The 24,605-nt window shown below is 56.6% G+C and overlaps 1 protein-coding gene across 1 annotated transcript in view; it reads right to left on the bottom strand.

Moving 5' to 3' along the window:
* Positions 1 to 4,816: 4,816 nt before the first annotated feature.
* The window catches only part of ZNF704 (zinc finger protein 704), a 33,406-nt gene continuing 13,617 nt past the window's right edge, over positions 4,817 to 24,605 (bottom strand). The window contains exons 3-9 of the mRNA XM_029068789.2: positions 15,931 to 16,034; positions 14,910 to 15,142; positions 13,747 to 13,847; positions 12,136 to 12,421; positions 11,382 to 11,486; positions 10,356 to 10,456; positions 4,817 to 9,595 (exon numbers count right to left, since the gene is read on the bottom strand). Of these exons, the coding sequence (XP_028924622.1) occupies positions 9,484 to 9,595; positions 10,356 to 10,456; positions 11,382 to 11,486; positions 12,136 to 12,421; positions 13,747 to 13,847; positions 14,910 to 15,142; positions 15,931 to 16,034 (1,042 nt within the window). The 3' untranslated portion in view covers positions 4,817 to 9,483. The remainder of the gene's footprint in view (positions 9,596 to 10,355; positions 10,457 to 11,381; positions 11,487 to 12,135; positions 12,422 to 13,746; positions 13,848 to 14,909; positions 15,143 to 15,930; positions 16,035 to 24,605) is intronic.

The following is a 24,605-nucleotide window of genomic DNA, read 5'->3' as shown; positions in this document are numbered from 1 at the left end:
CACGCAGTAAGTGCTCAATAAATACGATTGAATGAATGAATGTATCTGCATGTGTGTACTTTGCGTATGCATGGGCACCCACCATGTCACGTGGATGGTTCCTTGGGAGGAACCTGAGAATGTGGGTCACCTGGAAACCCCTTTAGCGGCGCCCACCCTGGTGCCATCCCCGCCACCCAGGAACAACTGGAGGTCCCGGTTGCTTTGGGCAGAAGACTCGTCCGCTGGAGCTGCCCGCCAGAGCCCATGCCCACGGGGCCTGGGAGTTGAGTGGCAGGAGATGGGTGGACGTAGGGATGAAGAGCTGGCCCCGGGGCCTGCCCAAGTGAAGGAGGCATATGCGATTTCTTCCCTTCCAGAATAGAGTGCTCGGGGCACAGTTCATCCAAATGACACATTTGGGCTTGTGGTGCCAGAGACGCTATGTTGCTTAGCCCCAGGCCACCCAAGGAAATCCTGACTAATTGGCTTCTTAATTGCTGTACGATTTTAACATGCAATCCTAATGGTGCCACGGGGTATACGTTAGCCCCGGAGACAGCGGGTGGGGGTAGGGGTGGAAGTGGTGGAAGTTCTCAGCTACTCGGTATTTTTCTCCATTGCCAACTTTTAGTCCGATTTGTTTTTGCCCTTGTGCTATCACCCCTCATCCACGGTCAATGAAGTGAGGGCTGGGGAGGGATGGGGGCGTGAGACCGGATGGGCGAGCCAGGAGAAAGGGCATCTGCCAGCAGGGAGGCGAAGCCCAGGCCGACGCCGGCCTCTCAGCGCCACGGGAAAGGAGCCGGCTGGCCCAGTGGGAGAGGCCTTTTGGCCGGGAAAGACGCGTGGTACAAGTCCGTCCGGGCGGGCACGCCGGCCCGGGTCCTCTGGGAGCCTCCCGCCCCTGCGGATGTGTCGGGTGATGGATTGCATCACCTTCCAGCAAGCTGGAGGCCCAGAAAACCCGGCTTCTGGATGGATTGTGGCATCTACTGTTGGTGTCCCCCTCTGGTCCTGTGAGAACCAGCTGTTCCCGTAGAATTCCGGGCGGGACGTCTTTCTCGCGGTGGCCGGCGAAGGGCTGTCAGCGAGCCGTGTGGGCGTTGGGCGGTGGAGAGGCATTGAAGACCGACTCGGAGCACCCGGGAGGAGGCCAGCCGCACGCAGGGTAGGTCGGGGTTGGGGAGGCCCCTCTTCCTTTTGTGAGGTTGGACTAAGGCCCGTCTTCGGGCCGGCGGAAAGGCCGTCCGATTCGGCGAAGGGCCTTCCGGGCCGTTGGGCTCAGCCTAGCGTGATTCTCGTTCCAAATCACCACTGAGGGAGTTCCGCTGGAGCGGCAGCTGTAAGCACTGGATTAAACGCTGGCAGAGTCCCGGCCCTATCTTCCTGCCAGAGAGGCCCCCGGGGGATCAGATTCACAGCCCCACCTTATCTGTGCACTTCCGTTTGAGGGAGGGCCCCGTCCTTTCCACTTGGGGTTCGAAATTGCCTTCCGGGCAGCCTGTGGGTGGGTTCCTAGCCAGGGGGAGAGGGCCTGTCTGGGGTTTCCCCTTAAAATGCCAGCCTCCCGGAGAAGAGCAGGAAGAGAAACAGTGCGGTCTAGTGCATAGAGCACAGGCCTGGGAGTCAGAAGGTTCTAATTACAGCTCTGCCACCCGCCTGCTGTGTGATCTTAGGCAAATCGCTTTAACTTCTCTGTGCCTCGGTTACCTCATCTGTAAAATGGGGATTAAGACCGTGAACCCCATGTGGGACATAGACTGTGTCCAACCTGATTAGCTTGTATCTACCCCAGTTCTTAGTACGGGGCCTGGAACAAAAGTTAGGCTTTAAACATACGATAGAAAAAAGAGCACTGTTGATCGTGTGTGGCTGTGTGTGGAGCGCTGTGTGTAAGTGGTGTATCTTTTTCAACTGGCTTCAACCCTATGACCAAAAGATGATTTGTAAATCTCACCTGAGAGCGTTCTGATAATGGGAGAGTTTCAACCACGTTTAATTCTCTGAGACAGTGATTGGAAATTATGTCGTCAACGTTCCCTTGTGCTTCTGTCTGAGTCTGACAAGTTAAATCTCCACTGCCTCCCAGCTCTGGGAGGGGTTGTTTCCTCACCCCTGAACCGCTGCTATGGACCCTCTGGGGTGGGACACCCCTCCAGAGGGATGGGGTTTGACAGGCGGGGGTGGGGGGGGGGTGTTTATTGAAAGGGAAGACGGGCTGGGGGAGGGGCCTGAGGCCGGGGGGACAGGAGGGAAGGATGCACTCTGGCCCCCTGTCCACCTGCTACTCAGGGAGACTCTGTCCACAGTCCCCATCCCTCCACCCCTGCAAGCCAGCGGGAGGTGTGATGTTGATTATAATACGCGAGGGTCAGCGGGGCCGAGGGTCCGTCCGAGTTTGGGTAAGCGGGTGGGGGGGGACGAGGAGGGCATCTCTAGCATCTCTTCCCACACCTCCTGTACCACCAGACAATGGCAGTGGCGCCCAAGGTATGCAGGAGCGCTGTGTTGAGTCTTAGGACAGGGCAGCAGAGGTAAAAGAAATAACTCCTTCCCTCAAGGAGCTATCAGTCTAATAGAGGGGAAACAAGAAAAATACTACTGTTCGCCAGGACCCCAAAAGCCTCCACATTCCTTTCCCCATTTTCAAGTGAGCCCAGTGGTGTTCGGGGACTTGGTAGGAGCAGATGGAAGTTATTAGAGAAGCAGCGTGGCTCAGTGGAAAGAGCACGGGCTTGGGAGTCAGAGGTCATGAGTTCGAATCCCGGCTCTGACACTTGTCAGCTGTGTGACTGTGGGCGAGTCACTTCACTTCTCTGTGCCTCAGTTACCTCATCTGTAAAATGGGGATTAACTGTGAGCCTCAGGTGGGACGACCTGATTCCCCTGTATCTACCCCAGCGCTTAGAACAGTGCTCGTCACATAGTAAGCGCTTAACAAATACCAACATTATTATTATTATTATCCGACAGCAAGCGACCCCCATTATACGAATAGAGTTGAGTTAATTCCCAGCAGACCCCTGTCCCTTGGCAGAGCACCCCCAAAGAATGACCCTGTAGAAAGAACCCCATAGAGGTTGTTGAGAGCAGGGTTGGGGTCTACCAGCTCTGTAATGTATTAGACTCTTGGAAGGAATTAGTTGAATGCTCCGTACGCAGTAAATGCTCAACACGTTTGATCGATAGGAAGGCCCCGTAGAGACAAACCTGCCCTCCCGCATTCGGGTTGATATTTCCTCCCCCGGGTCGTTTGCACGCAGGCCACCCAGAGGACGGAGAGATGTCGGTCACTTCCTTCTCATCCACCCGGTCTTATTGCTCCGGCTTAGCGTGTGCTTGTGTTTAGGTACGCTTGGCGTGACCGTTCAAATAAGGCTCTCGTAATGTAAAAGTCATCCTCTTTTCCACTGTGCAAGTCTGGTCATCTTGAGTGGGGGCTAATAGGTGGGCAGCCTGCCACTGGCAAGTCACTCTTGGCGTCATTTTGAGGTCTGTTCCTAGTAAGAAGAAGAATAATCATAATCGTGGAATTTAAGTGAGAGAAGCAGCATGACCTAGAGGATAGAGTATGGGCCTGGGTGTCTGAGGTCATGGGTTCTAATCCCGGATGCGCCACTTGTCTGCTGTGTGACCTTGGGCAAGTCGCTTCACTTCTCTGGGCCTCAGTTCCCTCATCTGTAAAGTGGGGATTAAGACTGTAAACCCTCTATGGGACAGGGACTGTGTCTAACACAACTATTTGTATCTATCCCAGCACTTAGAATGGTGCCTGGCACACAGTAAGTTCTTAACAAATATTCTACCCACCCCCAGACTGTAAGCACATTATGGGAAGGGAATGTGACTGTTTATTGTTGTAATTTATTTTCCCATGCACTTTCTACGGTGCTGTGCACACAGTAATGAATAAATGAATAAATGAACGAAGCACTTGCTCTGTGCCAGGCACTATACTAATAATAATACAGCGTGGCTCAGTGGAAAGAGCCTGGGCTTTGGAGTCAGAGCTCATGAGTTCGAATCCCAGCTCTGCCACCTGTCAGCTGTGTGACTGTGGGCAAGTCACTTAACTTCTCTGTGCCTCAGTTACCTCATCTGTAAAATGAGGATGAAGACTGTGAGCCCCATGTGGGGCAACCTGATTCCCCTGTGTCTACCCCAGCGCTTAGAACAGTGCTCTGCACATAGTAAGCGCTTAACAAATACCAACATTATTATTATTATTATTATACTAAGTACTGGAGTAGATTCAAACTAGTCAGGTTGGACACAGTCCATGTCCCACGTGGTGTTCACAGCTTTAATCCCCATTTTGCAGATGAGTGAACTGAGGTACAGAAAAGTGAAAAGTGCTCTGCACACAGTAAGTGCTCAATAAATGCGATTGAACATATGAAAAGAGTAGCAGGGAGCCCTGCTCTTTCTTCCTGCCCCTTCGGATCCCCAACCGGACGACGTCTCGTCTGTGAGAGCAGGCAGCCCCCAGGGGTGGGCAGGAGGGCTGCTGCTCTGTTCCCCATCATGCTGCGGGGCTCCCGCCAGGAGTGTGAGGTGGGAAGTTTAGTGGTGTTGGGCTGTGGCTTCAAGGAACAAACAGGCCGGAAAGCCACCATTTTAGGTCTATTCAACCCGGACTGGAAACTCTATCAGGTCTGGTCAGAGACGTCGACTGAGCGAGGCTGGGAGTCCATGGAAGCGATGGCAGCGAGGGGACCATCCCCACCTCCCTTGCCCCAGAAGCGGGCATTTGGGTAGGATTTCAGCCACATTTAGACCCTGGAGTCGGGGTTGGGAATGAAGGTTAACGCCTGGAATAAGCCCATTGTTCTACTTCAAAAATTAATGAGAGTTTAATTCACATTGACAGGAAACAAGTAGTGCAAGCCTTCCTTTACCCCTCATCCAGTTGTCCCATTCTCCGCCTCCCCACCCACCTCTCCCTGGGTCACATGGCTGAAGATACCGAGTGACATCTGTTGGCTAGTTCTTCCACGTTACGTTGGATTGACCCTGTACTGTATTCCACGGAACCTGCTGAAAAGGTGAGGAGGAGGCTGAGATGGGGTCATGATTGAACACTACAATTTCATGAAGAGGGTAGGCAGTGTGAGCCAGAGGGATCCGGGCAGATGGTGGGCCCCAGGGGGTAGAGTCAGATGTGTAGGATGGTCAGTGTTGGGTCCCTGGAGAGAGTCGGGGATGGAGGGGACAATTGGGGGCTTTGGTTGGTCCATGCTAGGAAACTGAGGGTCAGAGGTGTTGGATGGTCCTTGCTGGATCACTGGGGGAGAGTCAGGGATGGAGAAGGGAGAGTCGGAGGGGTTTGCAGGGTCTGTGCTGGATCACTGGGGAGAGTTAAGAGCTGTTGGATGGGCCACCCCCGTCCAGGAGGGTGAGCTCCAGGAGGGTGATCGGCTCACGCTTCCTTTCAGGGGAACAAGACCAGAGCCCCCAGCCTTCCCTGAAACGGGCTGTGTTCCCCGGAGGACACCATGCGCGCTGGTCGCCACCCACCCCCCATGTTCGTTTTCGGTTCTGACCCAGCAACCGGCAAATACTGCGTCACTGGGTTGGGCGTGGTGTGAGGGCAGGGCAGCACGGGTATCGTGGGGAGATTTCCCCTCTCCCCTCCCCCCCCCCCCCCGCAATTCCCTACTGGTCTAGGTGGAAAGACCAGTTGGCCCGAGGTTCTGGGAACTGATGCCTTGTAGGAAAGACACCTAATCCGGCTGGAAAAGGAATTCCGGTCTATCACGGTCCATGACTCATTGGCTCTGAAGGGGCGAGAAGATGGTTTGATAACTGCATCGCTCGTCGGGGCTGGGCTCCGAGATTGATCATGTGAGAGGAGAGGAGGATTTCCCGGAAAGCTGGGGTCAGTGTGGTCAGCAATGTGAACCTCCCTGGGCTCCTTTCTGCCCAGTGGACCAGGTGCCCCGTCTGCAACTCCGGACACTGGCAGTGGGTTTACGTTGGCACGGACATGGATTTCCCAGATATATCGGGCCACAGCTTGGTGAGGGAGGCCATGTTTAGGAAATGCATCTCAGGATCTGGTCCATTGAGGGCTGGCTGTGGGCCAGGGATGATGGACGGTGCCACTCCATGACAGTTTCTTCTCCGGGTGTCCACATGTGGCCCAGAGGTCCGAGTCTCCGTGGGGCAGGCTCTCTCTGACCCCACAGGTGGGCAGCTCGCCTCCTGCCTGGGGCACGCCCTTGATAAAGGCTGGCTCTGGTGCCTGGCAGCTGTGGGGATGGTGGGGGGTGCACTCAGGTTTTGGTTTCGGAAGATCACGATGTGTGTGAAAGAAAGAGGGTGAGCGAGCGAGAGAGAAGGTTGTCTGTAAAGAGTCCGGTGTCTTCAGACCTGACCTCGCCGGAGCAGCTCGCCTCGGAGGATAGCCCTTGGTCTAAGAAGACACTGTACAGCAAGTCCTGAGCCTACGCCTCGGCCCGCTTCGGGAAGAAAGCCAGGTCCTTCCGTGCCCAACAAGCTCCCTACAGTTCCCGGACCTTTGTCTCCTGGAAGACTCAGCCAGTGGGTCTCTGGGCCTGCTGCCCACCCAACTGGGGCCCAGGCCGAATGAACTGGCATCCCAGGAATTGTATCAGGAAAACCGATTTACCTAGCGTTTTTTGGAGATTTAATTTTCGGCTTTGATGTTCCAAATACCATTCTCAATCTACGACCGCCAGCAAAGTTACAAAAAGTGAGATTGTCTTGCAAAATGTAAATCTCTAAAAAACCCGATCACGGAGGGCAGCCCTCTCTGGGTGGCCCACCCCTCCCCCCACCCCGGGGTTCCTTGGGGTGGAGAGGTCAGAGGTCAGGGAGAGTCGCTCCATGGTAGCCCGGGGACCGGACTGCCGGCTGAGGACCAGCCAGTGTGTATGCAGAGGGATGGACTGCTCGAGGCTAGGAGAGCAGTTGGCAGGAGGAGCCACTGCCAGGGAATTCTTCCTGGCTCCAGCCTGTCCGCCTCGGGGGTGGCTGGAGGAGGAGAGGGAGGATACCGCAGAGCCTCAGGCTTCTGTCTGGGACCGCCACTGGCTGGCTGCTTCTTCTTGGACAACTGGCTCCGTTCTGGGCTCCCAGTGTGTTCCCCAACAGGCCTCACCCTGTTCTTCCTTGGCCAGCGTGCCGGCCCCACTCTCGCTCTCCCTGAGGAAGTGAGACGAGTTTGCGTTTACGAGGGTTGGAAGGGATGGTTTTGGTTAGGACGCGAGATATTTTCGGGAGGGGAGGGGGAAGAAATGTCTCTGTGGAGGGACCAAGGGAGAAGAGACTCTATGCGAGCGGGTGGGGGGCTGAGGGTGGCAGGACCGTGCCCTCTGTGCCCTGGAGGACAGGACTCTGAGAAGCCGGGGGGCGGAGGGGGAAGCGAGGAGATCAGGAGGAGGGATGCTCAGTGCCATCTTCCCCTCTGCTCCCTGGGGATCTGTGGGAGGGAGCCTGTCTGGTGGCCTCCTGCCGGTCTGGGGGTTCCCCACCCCCCACAATCCAGTCGTGTGTTTTTGGGGTCAGTCCCGAGAGGCTCCTGCAGCTGAAGACCCTCCCCCAAGTTTGGCACCTTCGCAGCCTGTCTGTACGTGGGCCATCCCGGAGAGGCGCTGCCGGGTCTACCCGCCCGTGGCCAGGGAGCCAAATGGGAACACATCCAGGCTGGGAGCCAAAGCAGGAGGAAGCAAGTCCACTCCGGCCCTGCTTTGCCACCGCAGGACTGCCCACGGCGTGGTCTTCCGGGAGGTCTGGGAGAGGCCGCAAACTTCCCTAGAATGGGGAGGGATGAAAAATCTGCGTTTGGTCTGACGGGGGGGCGGGGGCTATGCTGGTTCCATCTGGTGCCCAGTTCTTACCAGCACTGCTGTTCCTGCTGTCACTGCAACAAATCCATTGCCGATCTGCTACCGGAAATGCCCCTTCTTGCTTGATTCCATATTGATTTTTTTTCCCTCCGGGAGATTTCCACATGAAACCTTCGCGAGACAGTCACGGTGGGCCAGGATGACCTGGAGGTCCAAGGGAGAGGAGCTTCCTGGCCCGGGAAGATGAGTCGGGGGCCCCGGAGTGATTCTTGGGAGCCTGGCTCAAGCTGCCCCAGGCCATAGACCTGACTCTCAGATTGGCATTTGCCCTCCCATGGCTGGGCCAGGGCTGGTGCCAGGCAAGGTCAAGGAGTGACTGTCTTGCGGGGAGGGGTGGACGGGGCTGGTGTGGGTTGTGTGGAGGTGGGAGAGAGCTTTTAGATGGTAGTTCCATGCTAGCCCAACATGTGGCCAGTGTTTGCTGAGCCCTGCAGTTTCGTGGCTTTGCCCCAGATGGGCAGGCTGGATCGATGGGCCAGGCAGGCTGATACCAGGCACTGTCACCCCCTGGGGCTAGAAGAGTCCAGCGGGGCAGGGGAGACTGTGGCTAAAACATAAGAACATCACACGGGGGGGTGGGATCGGTAGGTGGGATGGGCAGAGAATGGCCTTAGGCCAGCTGCCTTCATTTCCTTCGCCAGACTAAGAAACGAGCCCTTGGTGGGTCCTGGGTGACTCCCAACCCCCACTCCTTTGGTGCCGTCACTGTGACACCCCATGGTGGACAGTCTCCCCCGGCGCCCCCGTGAGCCCTGACCCGTGACTTGGTTGGTCCTGAGCATGCCCCTGTGACTCCTGCCCGCGTGACTCAGTCCTGAGCACACCTCCTGTACAGTGCTGGCTTTTGTTGGCTCGGGGAGAAGAGATTAACCTCGGGGACAGCAAATGTGGCTCTGACCTCTGGACGGCCAAGTCTCCCGGGGGCTTCCCGGGGTTCGGAGCGTCAGTTCGCCCTCTGGAGGAATGGTGATCGGATGCCCCGGGTTTTCTTTCTCCGTGTCCTCTCTTGTCCGTCCGTCCCGAGGGCACAGAGCCCTGGGAGTGTGTTCGGAGTGGCTGCTGCCCTCCGGAGCGACCTGGAAGGGCAATCCCCACAGGCAAGACCACCACACTACCAGGGGGCCTGCTGGGCCCGGGGCTTGTCAGGGAAGGGGCCCCAGAGACTTTGGGGCAGGCCGAGGGCTACCTGCTTGTGCCCAGTCGGATATCGGCGAGAGGTGGCTGGGGGCTGCAGGCCAGGGTGCGTCGGGTGCAGCCTCGGGAAACATAAGGAAGGGAAGGGTCCCCGGCACTACCGAGAACGAGATTCCCCCAGCGTCCCCCGCCCATGAGGGCTGGGAGGAGCAAAGCTCGCGGGGCTCGGAGGGGCTAGGGCCCACTCCCGCCTGCACGTGCTGCGGATGTAGTTCACACCGTGGCAGTGATGAAGCCGGAGTCGGGGGGAGGGCTGCCTTCGTTGGGGAGAGACCTAGGTGGTGGGGAGGATTTTTTGCTGCTGTTTGGGGGTTTGAGGTGCTGCTGGCTCTGTGGACTTGGCATAGAGAACAAGTCCTTTTCCGAACCCGGCACGGTGGGCCGGGGCAGGGTCCGGGGCGAGGTCCGGGGAGGGGTCGGGGGTCCCGTCAGCTTCTCAGTCAGTGAAGCGTTGACAGGCCTTCTTCCAGCGGCAGGCCGTGCACCAGAGGTCCCGGTTGTCCGTGCCGTACACTTTCCGGCACTTCCTGCCCTCCCCTCGCGGCTTCCTGGAAGACAGAGGCGGGCGGGTCCGGGTCACTGGCAGTTTTTCCCCCTCCCACCACCCCAGCCCAGGAGGTAGGCGGTTCTGGTCGGGTGTTGGGATTGTATGACTCCAGTGCTAACCCTGGGCTGCCGCCGTCTCTCAGGGATAAAAAGAAGAAAATCCTGTTGCAGAGCCTCTTGTCAACCTACGTGATCGCACTCTCTCTCTCTCTCTCTCACACACACATGTGTACATATGGGCTTTTTGAAGGTAGAACCCTGCCTCCTCCCATTGTGGGCAGGGAATGTGTCTATTTGATGTATATTGTAATAATAATGATGATGGCATTTGTTAAGCGCTTAGTATGTGCAAAGCACTGTTCTAAGCGCAGGGGAGGATACAAGGTAATCAGGTTGTCCCATGTGGGGCTCACAGCCTTAATCCCCATTTTACAGATGAGGTCACTGAGGGACAGAGAAGTTAAGTGACTGGCCCAAAGACACACAGCTGACAAGCGGCTGAGCGGGGATTTGAACCCATGAGCTCTGACTCCCAAGCCCGTGCTCTTTCCACTGAGCCACGCTGCTTCTACTCTCTCCCAAGCACGTAGTACAGTGCTCTGCACACTGTAAGCGCTCAAAAAATATGATTGACTGATGTGGGTGTGCGTTTGTATGCACGTGCAAGGTGCGTGTGTGGACCGCAGCGTCTCCCACTCGGACAGGAATTGAGGGCGAGGGGATCGGCAGGGCATGGGGTGGCTGCTCCAGGCCAGACGGTACCTCAAGCTGAACGCTCCTCTGGGCGGCGAGGATAGGATTGCCTGCACGTGCTGCCTCTGCTCGACCTGGGCCGCCGGGCGACTGTCCACCATGGGGGACACCTACGAGGCATGAGGAAACACAAATGGGCATTGGGAGTTCCGGGCCTCAGTGTGTGACTCTCACCCCCTTGGGGCTAAGCCGGGGGGCGGTGGCAAAGCCCGAGTCCTGGAGGGAAGGAAAGGGGTCCCGGCTGGTGAGGGTTGTTCGGGTCAGGTTGGACCCGTGGGGCGTTGGGAAACGTTCGCGTGACGATCCAAGCCTGCCTGGATCGGGCACGTGTTGTCCCAACCCAGAGAACCGCCGCTGATGTTCAGATCTTTCCGGGAGAGGGCACCGACCCCCGCAGACGTGCACGTGGGGGGATGTGAGCCTCCTGGGGTCTTGTGCTTGTCAGGAGGGAGCGGCGATCAGGACGCCCCTGGTTTAGGTGAAACGGTTCAGCCTCCCAGTACTTGTGAGGTTCTTCAGGCCGTCATGATTTAAAGCCACGAACCTAGTCCTCTTCCTGTCATACTTAAATCCCTTTGTCTGTTCCCACACACATTTCCTTTCTTTTTGCCCAGGCCAGGCCAGGCCACGCAGAAAGGTCTCCGTCGGGTTTTTGTTTGTTTGGATCCCAATACCCGTAAAGGGCTCTTCCCAAGATGTGGCTGTTCTGGGTCCCGGCCTGGGCCTCGGGTCCACGGGCGGGAGTCCGGATGAGGGCGCGGAGAGGAGCCGTGTATGACGGGGAAAGTCTGAGGACGGGCCTCGAAAGAGTATCCAGCCCGGCCCAGGGCCCCAGACAACTTCCCTCGTGCAGAAGTGGACACGGTAAGCATCTTGGAGAGGTCATCTGTTCCCCATGAACGGCGGGATGGGATCTCACTCCCCCGCTCCCGGAGACTCCCAGAGGTCAGGACCCAGCCCGCCCAGAAAGGTCACCCCGTTTTCCGGCTGGCCCGCCCACCCGCCCCGTCCCTCTCGCCCTCCCACCCGGCTCACCGGCATGCCCGTGAAAGGAACCGGGGGGGACTGCCAAGAGATGCTGAAGCTGCCGCCATTGGGGGTGAACTTGGCCGGGCCAGGGATGTTCACTGGGGGCGAGGCCTATTTCCGGCCGGGAGACGGGCACAGAGACATGGAGAGAGACCAGAAGGAAGGAAGTGAGAGGCAATCATCACCATGCGGGGCACCCCCAACTCCTCTCCCACCTCCAGCATCACCACCGTGCCGAGAAACAGCCCAGTGAGATCCACGACCAAGAAGATGGTAGCTTAGCTGAGCTGGGGAGGCAGTTTGGGTTTTCTGTTTGCCGTTCAAACCTCAGGAGCACAATCACCAGTCCTGGGGAAGCCCCACCAGCCTCGGTGAACGGGAGCCCCGGTGGGGGAGCTGGGAGGCGGAGGAAAGTGCCCCGGGCCGACAGGTGAGTTCCTACCTTGGAAACCCCGGCTACCCGACAGGGTGATCAACGAGGGTGGGAGTCCGGGAGGGGAGATGGCCCACAGCCCCTGGCTGGCACCTCCCGGCCTCCTGCCCAGCTTCCCCGGAGAACCTGGGCCATCGCCCCTCCTGCGGGCCGGGATCCTTCCTTCTCCCTCCCGCTGAAACCTGCTCCCCATCCTCTAGGATGCCCCGGAGAGCCAGTCCCCTGGGGTCAAGTCGGAAGAGGGGATTGGTGAGTTAAAGCCCCCTTTATCCCTAAGCCTCCTCCTCCTCGCAGTCCGCCCCCTGCCCCCTTACCCCCATTTATTACCTGGTAGGCGTGGTCCGTGTGCACGAGGTAGAGGGTGCTGGGAGCCGAACGGCTCAGGGGTGTCCCCGGTTTCGTCTCCTCGGGCTTGGCAACAGGCCTTCCGCCAGCGGGCGCGGTCCGGCCCCCATCCGGGACGGGGAAGACGATAGGGGGTGGCGCGAGGGGCGGGGAGGGGGACGCCGGGGAAAGGTTGCCGAGCCCCTCAGTGACTGAGTCGGTGTTGAGTTTGATCTCCGTGTAGTAAAAATCCTCCTCGCCGTCGCTGTAATCCGAGTCGCCCACGCGCCTGGGATGGAACGGGTAGAGGAAGTGCTCGCTTGGCTCTGCCCGGCTCAGGGGCCCTCGGGTTCCCTGGGCGGCTCGGGTCTCCCTCGGGGCCCGGCCGGCCCCCTCCCACGAATCACCGCGGTTGCCCAGCTGGGCTGCGCGGGACCCCGCCATGCTCCAGGCTCGTGATGAACGAAGGCACGGACTCCAGCGGACGGCGGGGCAGAAGGGGCGGGTTCCCCGTTCCTGGCTTCTGCTGATTTGCCAAACCAACAATGCTCTCAAAAACCATTTTTTTCAACATTCCTGCTGCACCGAAACTATGCTTGGGATGGATCCTGCCCCGCTGCCTTCAGACATCGAAAAATCACCTAGCTACCGGCTCTTAAATGGCAGAGCAGAACAGGAATGTAAGGCCCTCTGGTCCAACCCACTGCCTCTAAGCAGGTAATGCGCTGCCCCGTCTTGGTCGGATAATGCCTGTTCTCTCCTTAAGGCAGGGGGCGGGGAGGGAGGCCATGGCCTAGTGGACAGAGCTCGGGCCTGGGAGTCAGAAGGACCCTGTGTGACCTTCATTTCTCTGGGCCTCAGTTCCCTCATCTTTAAAATGGGGATTAAGACCGTGAGCCTTCTGTGGGACAGGGTCTAACGAGATTAGCTTGTAGCTATCCCAGCCCTTAGATCAGTGCTTGACTCATAGTAAGTGCTTAGCAAACGCTATTACTCTTATTACGTGTGTGTGTGTGTGCGCACGCACTTGCACATGAGCACAGACACTGCAGTTTCAGTCTTTGACCCCCCCGGCCATCCCCACCTGCTCCCTCTGGCTCAGGGTGAAGCCCCTTTCCCCGCTGTTGCCCGTCACTGAGGGCAAGGGGCCCATCAACACCCTCAGCAAACCTTCTTATGGTTCTGCCATTTCCTCTTCCCCCTCAGCCTGGTCTCCTCCTTTCGACCCTATTTACAAGCCCCTGGTCTGGGCAGAACTGGACTGGGCCAGGCCAGGCCAGGCGGGGCTGGGGGAGCAGAACTGCTGACACACAGAGTGGGCAGTTACGGCAGGACCCCAGTTCTCCCCATCCAGCAACGCTGCTGTGTCTGATGGCTTTGGCTCTGTCCCGTTCCTTCCCAGAGGAAGCCCCTCCTCTCTCCCCCAGAGACAACCACCTGGTTCTGTGGAGGGTGGGACCAGCAGACTCTGGATCGGGCTCCCCCGAGCATGGTCGTCAGGATACCGGATCGGATGGAGACCGTCTCACTGGGATGAGGGATGGGATAGGTTCCCGCTGGCCCGGGGAGTGGAGCGGCGGGGGATGGACCGACGAATGTGGGGGGCTGCCTTACCCTAGGTGGACGGTCCGGATATGCTTCTGGATCCCGGCTGCAGTGCTCAGGACTTTCCCGCAGTTTTTCCACAGGCACTTGAACACCACCTTCATGGAGTTCTGCCAAATGCAATGGCCACAAGATTAACCAGGGCCCGGACGCGCCTCGTCTCCTTCGTTACTGTCGCGTGAGCAATTCCCGTGGACGGGGCCTTGCACCCTTCGACCCGGATGGGGGTCCCGGGGCCGACAGAACCTGTTCCTCCTGGACCCCAGGGGTAGCCCAGGATGTGAAGAGGGTCTCTGTCTAGTAGGGGAGGGAGGAGTCGGCCTACCTGGCCCCCTTATCTTCCGGGAAGAGCCGGAGCCAGCTTTAAGCCCCACCCAAGGAGAAGCGTGCCTGGAGCTGGAGAAAGCAGGGTGCCACTCCTTCCTCGAAGCCTCTGGGAGCCCCCTCCTCCCAACTGATTTCATACACCTCGCTGGAAGGGGCCTTTCCCCACCCCCCCCAGTTCCAGGCCTCTCAGTGCTCTCTCAAGTTGACTATTTTATTTGTCCATCCGCCTGGATCTAATTGTCTGTGTCTCTTTGCCCACTCTAGCCTTCCCACAACTAAAGTGAGCTCCTTCCCCTGGGCTGGGTTGCACCTCCCACCTTGAGAAGCAGCGTGGTCTAGTGGAAGGAGCACGGGCATGGGAGTCAGAGGACCTGGCTTCTAATCTCCATTCTGTCACTTGCCTGCTGTGTGACCTTGGGTAAGTCACTTCACTTCCTCTGTTCCTAGGTTACCTCGCCTGTACATGGGGACTAAGAAGATAAGCCCTATGTGGGACATGAACTGTGCCCAACCTGATGAGCTTGTTTTTACCCACCGCTTAATACAGTTACTGGCACGTAGTAAGCGGCTTAACAAATACCATATCAAAAAAATTAAATAACCCTCACTGGGTTCTCAGGGTTGCGGTCCGTAAGGGCACCAGTGGCCTGTTCTTTGGGTACTCAGGGCTGGGCTCTGTGGGGCACCGAGTACACGCTCTCCAGGTGTCCCTGAGTGCGTACTGAAAGCGCCCAAGGCTATGCTCTGCGGAGGCCCCGAGGGTTCCCTCTCTCCCAGCTCGCTGGCCCACGGGGGAACCAGAAGACATTTCTTGGAGGGAAAGGGGGCAGCAAGCAAGAGCTGACCTTCCTTTTCCTGGGAATGGGCTCGTCGAAGAGAAGGCCGTTAGCTTCCGTTTCGTCGATGCCGTCGTCCGGCTGCAAGGGCGTCCGGAAGGGCTTGAAGCTGTCCGCAGAGAGCGGGGGCGATGGGGTGGACGGGTTGGACTGGTCACTGGGCACGCTCCAGCTCCAGAAGCCGCTGCTGCTCGCGCTCGAAGGCACGAAGCCTCCTTCTTTCCACGACCCGCAGAGACCCTCTGGGAAATTACACAGACGAGCCTGGTGTCAACACCTGCTGCTGCTGCTGCTCACTGCCCATCGGGCGGGTGCCCTTGGGGACGGCCGTGAACCGGGTCAGGAGGCTGAGAGTGCCCTTCGCACTCACGACCGGCCTGGGGCCTCAGATAGCACCCCGGTGCCGCCAAATCCGTCAGGCCAAGACTCGCTTGCCAGCCATTTCCGAACTCCAAACAGCAGATTCAAACACGGACCTGGGGAATGGGCAAGTCCCTTCCCCGCTGTTATCCTTGTGATCCCAAGGAGAAGAGGGAAGGGGAGGTGCCCGGTCCCCATCCTGGAAGAGGTGCAGAATTGGCAAACAGCACGTGGCCTCCTTACCTCCCTCCTGGCCAGAGATCAGCCCACCCAACCCTCTGGCCCTGACTGAATAAGTCTTTGTGCCAAGGGCACCTGGGGGACTGGCTGGTACCTGCCCAGACACCCCGACCTGGCCCTCGGGGAAAGCTGGCACTGGGCTAGGGGATGATCAGCGCAGCCCTCTGTATGGTGTCTTTGTTGGGACACAGATGGGGACCCTAACTCTTCCATCTGTTCTGGGTGCTGGAGGCTGCTAGGGTAGACACATTCCTCAACTTCCACTGGAGCACGGTCAGGGAGATGGTTCCGCTGGTTCCCTGATGCCACGGAAGCCCCGCGGACGGGCTCCGTGTACACGTGCATGCACGCACACACAGCATTAGTCATCTTCCCACATACCCCGGGGGAACCTACCTTGGCACCCACCCCTCCCTACCCGGCCGCTTACCACCGGGTCGAACGGGCGGGCTGCGGACCAGAGGGCTGGTGGACAAACTGGTGAGCACCATGGCTGCGGTCACTCGGTCCATGTCCAGTTCTTGGGAGGACTTCCTGCAGCACACAGGGTGGAGGAGGAGGAGAGTCAAAGGTGACCGGGATGCTGCCCTTGCCGCTGGCCCGAAGACGACGTGGCAGCCCTTAACTCCGGCCAACTCACCCAGGACCCTGCACTAACATGAAGGTAAGGCGACTGACCCAGTCAGTGGGCAACGAGACCCAATGGGCAACCCCTCCCCTCCCCCCGTCCCTGCCCAACCTCCACCTCCCACCCAAACCAGCTGGACAGGATGGAGTTTATTGCTCTGGGAAGGGCCTGGGAGTTGGAGGACCTGGGTTCCAATTCCAGCTCTGTCTCTTGCCTGCTGTGTGACCTCGGGCAAGTCACTTGACTTCTCTGACCCTCGGCTTCCTCATCCATGAAAGAGGGTTAAATACCTGTTGTCCTTCCTCTTTGACTGCGAGTTCCCTGTGGGATGCGGTCTGTCTGACCTGACCGTCTTGCATTTTTCCCACTGTTCAGTATAGTGTTTGGCCCATAGTAAGCTCTAAAAATATACCACAGTGATTATTTATTATGACTCCGTGGCCCCACGGACCTGGGCCACCCCCCTGACTGGAGGACAGGCATGTCAACAACGGCCAGGGCAACATCCGGCTGCCCCCTGGGGCGGGCTTTGTTTTTCACAATGATGGAATCGGGGCTCTGGGTGCTTCCCGGAGGCCTGCAGGGCTCTGAGGATGGGCCGGTGGGGTTGGCAGGGCCGTGGCCGGTCTGCGAGAGCCCCTCCGTCGGGATCGTCACCCTGGACGCTGCCCATAGCAGGAAATCATTTCTTCCTGTGAACTGGAGGCCGGCCTCCACCTTCCACCCTCCACCCAACCTGCTCTGGAGTCAGGCCTGCTCTTCTCCTGACAATGGGCTACGGGATTTCCTGTCAAACCATGAATTATTTTGTTCAGAGACAGACTACTGAGAAGCAGCATGGCCGAGTGGCTACAGCATGGGCCTGGGAGTCAGAAGGACCTGGGTTCTAATGCCGGCTCTGCCATCTGCTGGCTGTGTGACCTTGGGCAAGTCACTTCACCTCTCTGGGCCTCAGTGACCTCATCTGTAAAATGTGGGAATTAAGACTGTAAAATGTGGGAATTAAGAGTTTGAGCCCTATGTGGGACAGGGACTGTGTCTGACCCATTTATCTTGTATCTTGCCTGGCCTAGAGTAAGCGCTTAACCAATACCATTATTATTACTGTCATTAATAGAACCACAGTGTGTGGATGCGTTGGCAATGCTGCAGGAACTCCTGCCCCTTGGCTTTCACTCCTCGGACCTCGGTGTGCCCCCCTGCCCTCAGCGTTTGCCCCTCGGCCTGCACCACCTGTCCCTCTGACTGCCAAGAGGTTGGGTGGGGAGCAGGTTGGCGGTGGAGTTCACAAGAAATGATTGGCAAATGAGCCTGAGGTAGGTGTTCCCGGAGAACTCAATTTTGGGAGTACCAAGATTTCAGGTAGCAGGTTTTCTGAGTGTTGAGAGGCAGAATGGAGATCTGGGCTTCACCAGGATTTGGGATTCAATCCAAGGCAGGCATCTCAGGACGGGGGCCAGGCCAGCTGGAAATGGGGACAGAGGAAGTGGAGGGAGGGAAGGAGGAAGCCCTGCCGACTGGGATTGGGGCCACAGGCCTGAGCCAGCGGCAATGGTCAGCTCTGAACTCCAGCTGGGAGAGGCCGCTTAGAGCCGGGCTTGTTGTGGGGTGGGGGGACGGGGAGGATGAGGAGGAGAAGTGTCACCTTCAGATAGCTCTATAGTTGTTTCTCGGGATTTTGGTAAAGGACAAGGAAAGCCCATCTCCTGGCTTGGGAAAAGCTGGGCCTCTGGACCATGTTGGCCATCCCAGTGGGCCTGCTGTTCCTCTCTCCAAGAGCATCTGCTCCCCAAACTGTTCTGCCAGGGGTATGGGGGCACTTCCCAGGGAAACCTCCAGACCTGGGGAAAGGAGATGCCCCAAACTAAGTCCCACTCCAGAGGCCACACCTCTGGGAGCCGGGCTTCCCCTCCCCCTGGCTGGCAGAGCCAGGCTTCCCTACCTCCGTGTCTGGCAGAGCCAGGCTTCTCCTCTCCCTGGCTGGCAGAGCCGTGGCCTGGTGAGTACCCACAGGACATCCGGGAGCACAGGAGCAAATGTGCCCGGCCTGGCCCAGCCTCTCTTGCTGGCCAAAGCAGCAGGGGGCCAAAGCACCCCCCCCCCCCCCGACATGGTGCCATCCCAAATTCCAGTGGGAACAGATCCTATCTCTTCCCAGTTGGCCACCATCTCCAGGGGGAAGTGGCTGTGCTTTCACAGGCTACATGCTCCAAGCTGGAGAAACCGAAACCTCACGATTGTCTTCCGCCCGGAGCCCGAGCTGAGTTCCTGCGCCATCCAGCCTGGGGGTGAGCGTCTGTCCGCCGAGCCTCCCGGGAGGGAAGGAGGTTCTTCCGCTGGATTTTATCCGGGGACTCTCTTCAGGAAAAGCCGATGAAGCATGAGAGGCCATTTGAAGTTTATTGCGGGAAGAACCAGTGCAAGGTCAGCCAATCAACAGTATTGGTTGAGCGCTTACTGTGCGCAGAGCACTGTACTGAGCGTTTTGGAGAGGGCTGGGTCCCAGGGGCTGCAGTGGGAGCGGTGGCTGAGGAGCTCTCGGTTCGGCCGAACCCACCGAGATGAGCGGTGGGAGCATCGTCTGCCTCTGTGCCGTGTGGGTGGCGACTAAGACCCGAGAGGTCCGTGCGGGGGCGGGACGGTGTGACCGCTGCCTCACACGCTCTGTTCAGTGAAGGCTCCGTGGACGAGAAGTCCACAGCCTGGGGGACAGCGGGCCAGAGGGGAGCCCGGTTCTCACCCTGCCATCCCACCGTCGCCGCCCCGTGCCCATCGCTCACTGGGCTCTGCTGGAACTCACTGGGCCCGGGGTGTGAACCCCTCTCTGGGGCCTCCACTCTGCCTCCCGGGCACTGGCTGTGCTCCTGCCCCGGGGACCGGGAAGAGGCCAGGCTGGGGAAAGGCAGGACGCAAAGCAGCGGGGCCAGCTTTGCACGAGGAGCCCTGCATCTCCCAGAGGCAGGCGCACAGAGGCAGGATGGGCGACCGTGACTCCCAGAGGCTGGCACAGAGGAATGGGTTGGGGAACTGCGACTCCCAGAGACTGGCGTGCCAGGATGGGCAAGAGTTTCAGAGGCTGGCAGACCAGACTGGGATGGGAGGCCACGCACGTGCCAGAAGCTGGCACGCTGGGAAAGGAAGGGGGATTGTGCCTCTCAGATGCTGCTATTCTGGGGTGAGCTGGGCAGCTGCACATGTCCCAGAGGCTGGCACGCCAGGGCAGGGAGGGTGTCCGTGCCCTGGGGGGCCGGACCCCAGCCTGGAGAATCGAGGGGAGTCGGGAATGGTCCTTAAGCATTTGAGATCACAGTGACCACAAGCTCCCTGAGTGTGTCTGGACTGCAGTGCCAAATAGTATTTCTCCTGTGAGTCTCTGGACCTGCAGGGCACGAGAGGAGGTCCGTTTGGTCTGAACCGGTGGTACCCTGCGGCCCGGCGCTCACTAGTTAAGATGAAGATCGACTCGAGAGCAGAGTTCCCTGCCTCCTCATCTTCTCCGAACCCCCACCGGGACCGCTGGCTGGTTAAGCAGCAGGAGATACAAGTGACATCAGGTATCTTCTCCGGGGTTGGAAATAGAGTTTTGCTCTCCGCTGAAAGGCTTGCACCAGTAAAGTTCAAAGATACATTTGAGTCTTCTGGGGAAGTTGGAATTCTGGTGGTAAGAAGCTACCCTGTTGGAGTCAGTGGCTCAGTTACTGATTGGATCTGTTTGGCATCCAACCATGCAGAACCTAGTCAGTAGGGCAAACACCTGCCATCTCTAGGTGGGGAAAAGCCTCCTGTCCTCCCCCACCCCACCCTGGCAGAAGGAGACATCTGCAAAGCATTTGACTGGTGGCTGGTCTTGGGGAGAAAGGGGCAGGTGGGGATTGCAGTGATGTGGCCTTGCCTCAGCTCTCCACGCCCTCACCCCGGCCCCACGATGGTCTCACCCTGTCCTGTGGAATAATAATAATAATGATAATAATAATAATGATGATGATAGTAATTGTTAAGCGCTTACTATATGTCAAGCACTGTTCTAAATGCGGGGGTAGATACAAGGTAATCAGTTTGGACACAGTCCCTGTTCCACATGGGGCTCACAGTCTTAATCCCCATTTAAGAGATGAGGTCACTGAGGCTCAGAGAAATAAAGTGACTTCCCCAAGGTCACACAGCAGACAAGTAGAGGAGCCAGGATTAGAACTCAGGTCCTTCTATCAGGCCTGTGCTCCATCCACTAGGCCGTGACCTCCCACTCACCGTGCTCTGGGGCACCATTTTTTGAGTGGTGTCTGGTCGGCAAGCCCCAAACTGGGTTCTCTGCCACCCTCAGGCACACGGGGCCTCATGACCCATGGCCCTGGTCTTTTCCCGTGCTGGACCCAAATCACCACTAGTAACGGTGGACACTGATCCCAGCAGCGACCAAGTGGGAAGAGGAAAGTATTAGAACACCTGAATGGAGAGGGTGTGAAGTAAGGACTTAAATGACTTGGTAAAAACAGCCTTTTTTCAAAAGCTGCAGGTCTTCAGAAAAGCCCATGCCTGGAAAATAATAATGATGATGATGATAATAATAATACTGGTATTTAAATTTACGATGGCCCGAGCTTACTTGTTAAGCTTCCTATGCTAGGCCCTGGGGTAGACACAACATAATCAGATCAGACACAGCTCGTCACACATGGGGCTCCCAGTCTAAGGGGGAGTGAGAGAACAGGTATTTAGACCCCATTTCACAGATGAAGAAACTGAGGCACAGAGAAGTTAAGCGACGTGGCCAAGGCCACGCCACAGGTAAGAGATGAAGCCAGGATTAGAACCCAGATCTTCTGATTCCCAGTCCGGTGCTCTTGCCACTAACCATGTTGTTTCACTTGTCTGATTCAAAAATGGAAATCACTGGAATGGGAGCTTAAGGATCAGCTCGAGGCCAACGGGAACGCACTACGGTTATCCCTCAAAAGGACCCGGAAGGTGAGAGCGGATGATGTCTCTCTGGGAAAGAAGCACCAAAACCGGTGAGTTTCCCTCTATGACAGCACATGTCCGCAGGCCGCTGGTGCCCACGGAGTCCCTTTCCGGAGCAGTGGCAGCAATGGCACTGAACGACAGCCACTGGGTGCCTTTTTCATTTCCTTCTTCAGCATGTTTAAAGAATGTAACGGTGGAATCCTGCCATACACAAACACACACACACCACACCAAATCACACATATACACACACTCTGAAGGTGAAGTTCACCACCGAATCCCTGTGTGACTGAAAAGGCTAACATGGGACCCAAAGTCCTGCCCACAATGAGTACACCAAAAGGCCACCCTTTGTGGTGATGATGTGCTTAATGTTAGCAGCCTGGTGCCATTCTCTCCTAATAGTGATAATGATAATAATTGTGGTGGTTGTTAAGTGTTTACTACGTGCCAGGCACTGTACTAAGCAATGGAGCAGACACAAGGTAATCGGGTGGCACACAGTCCCTGTCCCACATGGAGCTCACAGTCTTTATCACATTTCAGTGAAGGAACTGAGGCCCAGAGAAGTGAAGTGGCTTGCCCAAGGTCACACAGAAGACACAAGACGGATCAGGATTAGAACCCAGGTCCTTCTGACTCCCAGGCCCATGCTCTATCCATTAGGCCACACTGCCTCTCCTTTGTCCCCTTGTCTCTTTGTGTGCGAAGGGGTTTCTCAAAAGGGGCTGCTCCCTTTCTGATGGCAAGGCGCCATGCTGGTCTGTCCTTGGCAAATGGCTTCCAGTTTTCAGCTGAGGTTTCTCTGAGGCTTTGTAGGTTACCCATGTGTTACCAAATCCCAAGGATTTCTGAGAGAGAGGGATTTTAAGCAGTAGTAGCAGGGATATGTACTGAGCGTCCACCTAGTGCACTGCACTGTAGTGAGCCCTTAGGAAAGTACGACAGAGGCACGAGATCCGTGGCCTCCACCCTTCACCAAGGTGGGGACTGACATTCTAAGAGGGGAGACCGACACAGAAACAGCAATAGAGTCGTGGATAGTAATGGTTCCTACAGAATGTCCTCCTACTGAATGAGATCAACTTCTATTGCATGCTCTCCTAAGCGCTCAGCACAGTGCCCTGCACACAGAAGTTGTTAAGTAAACACTGCTGATTGACTGATGGAAGGACAGCTCCCCAACAGAGGGAAGAGAGAGAGAGAGAGATAACGATGCTTACAAAAACAATCTGCAAGATTCACATCAGCCGCTGTTACGTGGGGAAAAATTTTCGGCCGATTCTCTTCCCTTTCCTGGTTGCAACTGGTTTGCTAATAGCTTCCTTCAACTGTAGGGTTATAATTAGAAGACAGTTACTGATTTGCATAATCAAATTGTAATTGCTGTTTGGGTGGAATCCAACCAAATTAAGGCTTGGAATCCTCCAAAAACGAGAAATCAGACGGAGCTGAGGAGCGAGCCCTAGGCTCCCATGCTTCTCCGGGCAACGCTTCCTAACTCCTACAGTTCCAGTGGCTGAGGGTCCTCTGGAGGCCAAGGCCCCGCTCTCGTCCCCACCCTTATCCCCGGGAGGCTGGACTCTGTGACGCGGGCTGCCCTGGGCAGGCCTCCCATGAAGATTTACTCGTACCGCCTTCTTGGCTTTGGTTTTTTACATCGACCCACTAGCGGGATTGCTGTCTGTGGAGCACTGAATCATTCGATCAAAGGTACTTACTGCGTGCTGATTTTGGGCAGGGCACTCCACTAAGAGCTTGGGAGTATAGTACAGTTGGTAGACATGATCTCTGCCCTCAAGGAGCTTACAGTCTGACAGATGAGACTGACATTAAAATAAATTACAAGTAAGGAAGCAACTGAATAGCAGCGTGGCCCAGTGGAGAGAGCACAGGCCTGGGAGACAGAGGCACTAGGTTCTAATCTTGGCTCTCACATTTGCTCGTTGGGTGACTCTGGGCAAGTCACTCAGCTTCTCTGGACCTCATTTTTTTCGCCTGTAAAATGGGAATTAAATACCTGCTCTCCCTCTCCCTTAGACTGTGAGCCCCATGTGGGATAGGGATTGTGTCCAATCTGCATACATTGTATCAACCCCAGGGTTTAGCACAGTGCTTGCAGAAGCAGTGTGGCCTAGTGGAAAGGGCATGGGCCTAGGAGTCAGAGGTCATGGGTTCCAGTCCCAGCGCCATCACTAGCCTGCTGTGTGACCTTCAGTGAGTCACCTGAATTCTCTGTGTCTGTTTCCTCATCTGTACAATGGGGATGAAATACCTGACAGGGACTCTGTCTGACCTGCTTATCTTGTATCGACCCAGAGCTCAGTACAGCACTCGGCTCATAGTAAGTGCTTAACAGTGACCATAGTTGATAATATTATTTTCACCATGAACATAGTATGCGCTTAGCAGATACCACAGTAGTTGTTATTATTCATAATAATGATTATGGTATTTGCTAAGGGTTTACTATGTGCCGAGCACTGTTCTGAGCGCTGGGGTAGATACACGGTAATCAGGTTGTCCCACATGGGGCTCACAGTCTTAATTCCCACTTTACAGATGAGATAACTGAGGCACAGAGAAGTTAAGCGGCAGACAAGGTCACACTGCAGACAAGTGGCAGAGCAGGGATTAGAACCCACGTCCACCGACTCCCAGACCCGTGCTCTTTCCACTGAGCCACGCCGCTTCTCTACTACTACTAAGTGGCAAAAGCTAGAACATTTGTCTTTAACAAGGAGAAGAGCAGGGCTCTAACTACTCTCGCGGCTGCCCGAGATGGCAGGCAGTTGGGTGCCTGGAAAGGGGTTTTGACTCTCATAGGCCGAGGCATGCGGTGTCTGAGACAGTGATGAAGGCGAATCCTCTGGGGTCTCCTAGGGTCCGAACTCACGTTCCTTTGCCATCACACATCCTCTAGATGTTTTGAAATCCTCTACATGCCATTACACAGTCCTCTAGACTGTAAGCTCGCTGTGGGCAGGGAACGTGTCTACCAACTCTGTTATACTCTACTCTTCCAAGTGCTTAGTTCAGTGCGCTGCACACAGTGAGCGCTCAGTAAATACCATTGATCGACTGATCCTGGAAACTGGGGGTGAGGGCGTGTTCTGGAGTTCCTTAGAGCCTTAACTGGGAAGCAGCGTAGCCTAGTGGATAGAGTACAGGCCTGGGAGTCAGAAGGTCCTGGGTTCTAATTCCGGCTCTGCCATTTGTCTGGTGTGTGACCTTGGGCAAATCACTTAACTTCTCTTTGCCTCAGTTATCTCTCACTTGTAAAATTTTCATCTGTAAAGTGAGAATTAAGACTGTGAGCTCCACGTGGGACAGGGACTGTGTCCAACCCAATTACCTTGTCAGTATCCCAGTGCTCGGTACAGTGCCTGACACATAGTAAGTGTTTAACAAATACCACAATTATTATTATTATTATTATTATTAACACTCTGAGGGCAGGGAATGCATGTCTGGTTTTTGGAGAGCTCTCCCAAGTGTGACAGAGTGAGGAGCAA

The sequence above is a fragment of the Ornithorhynchus anatinus genome, chromosome 7 (assembly GCF_004115215.2).
Source record: "Ornithorhynchus anatinus isolate Pmale09 chromosome 7, mOrnAna1.pri.v4, whole genome shotgun sequence".
Lineage (NCBI taxonomy): Eukaryota > Metazoa > Chordata > Mammalia > Monotremata > Ornithorhynchidae > Ornithorhynchus > Ornithorhynchus anatinus.
The sequence above is the reverse complement of the archived record's forward strand: the minus strand, read 5'-3'. Positions and strand labels throughout refer to the sequence as shown.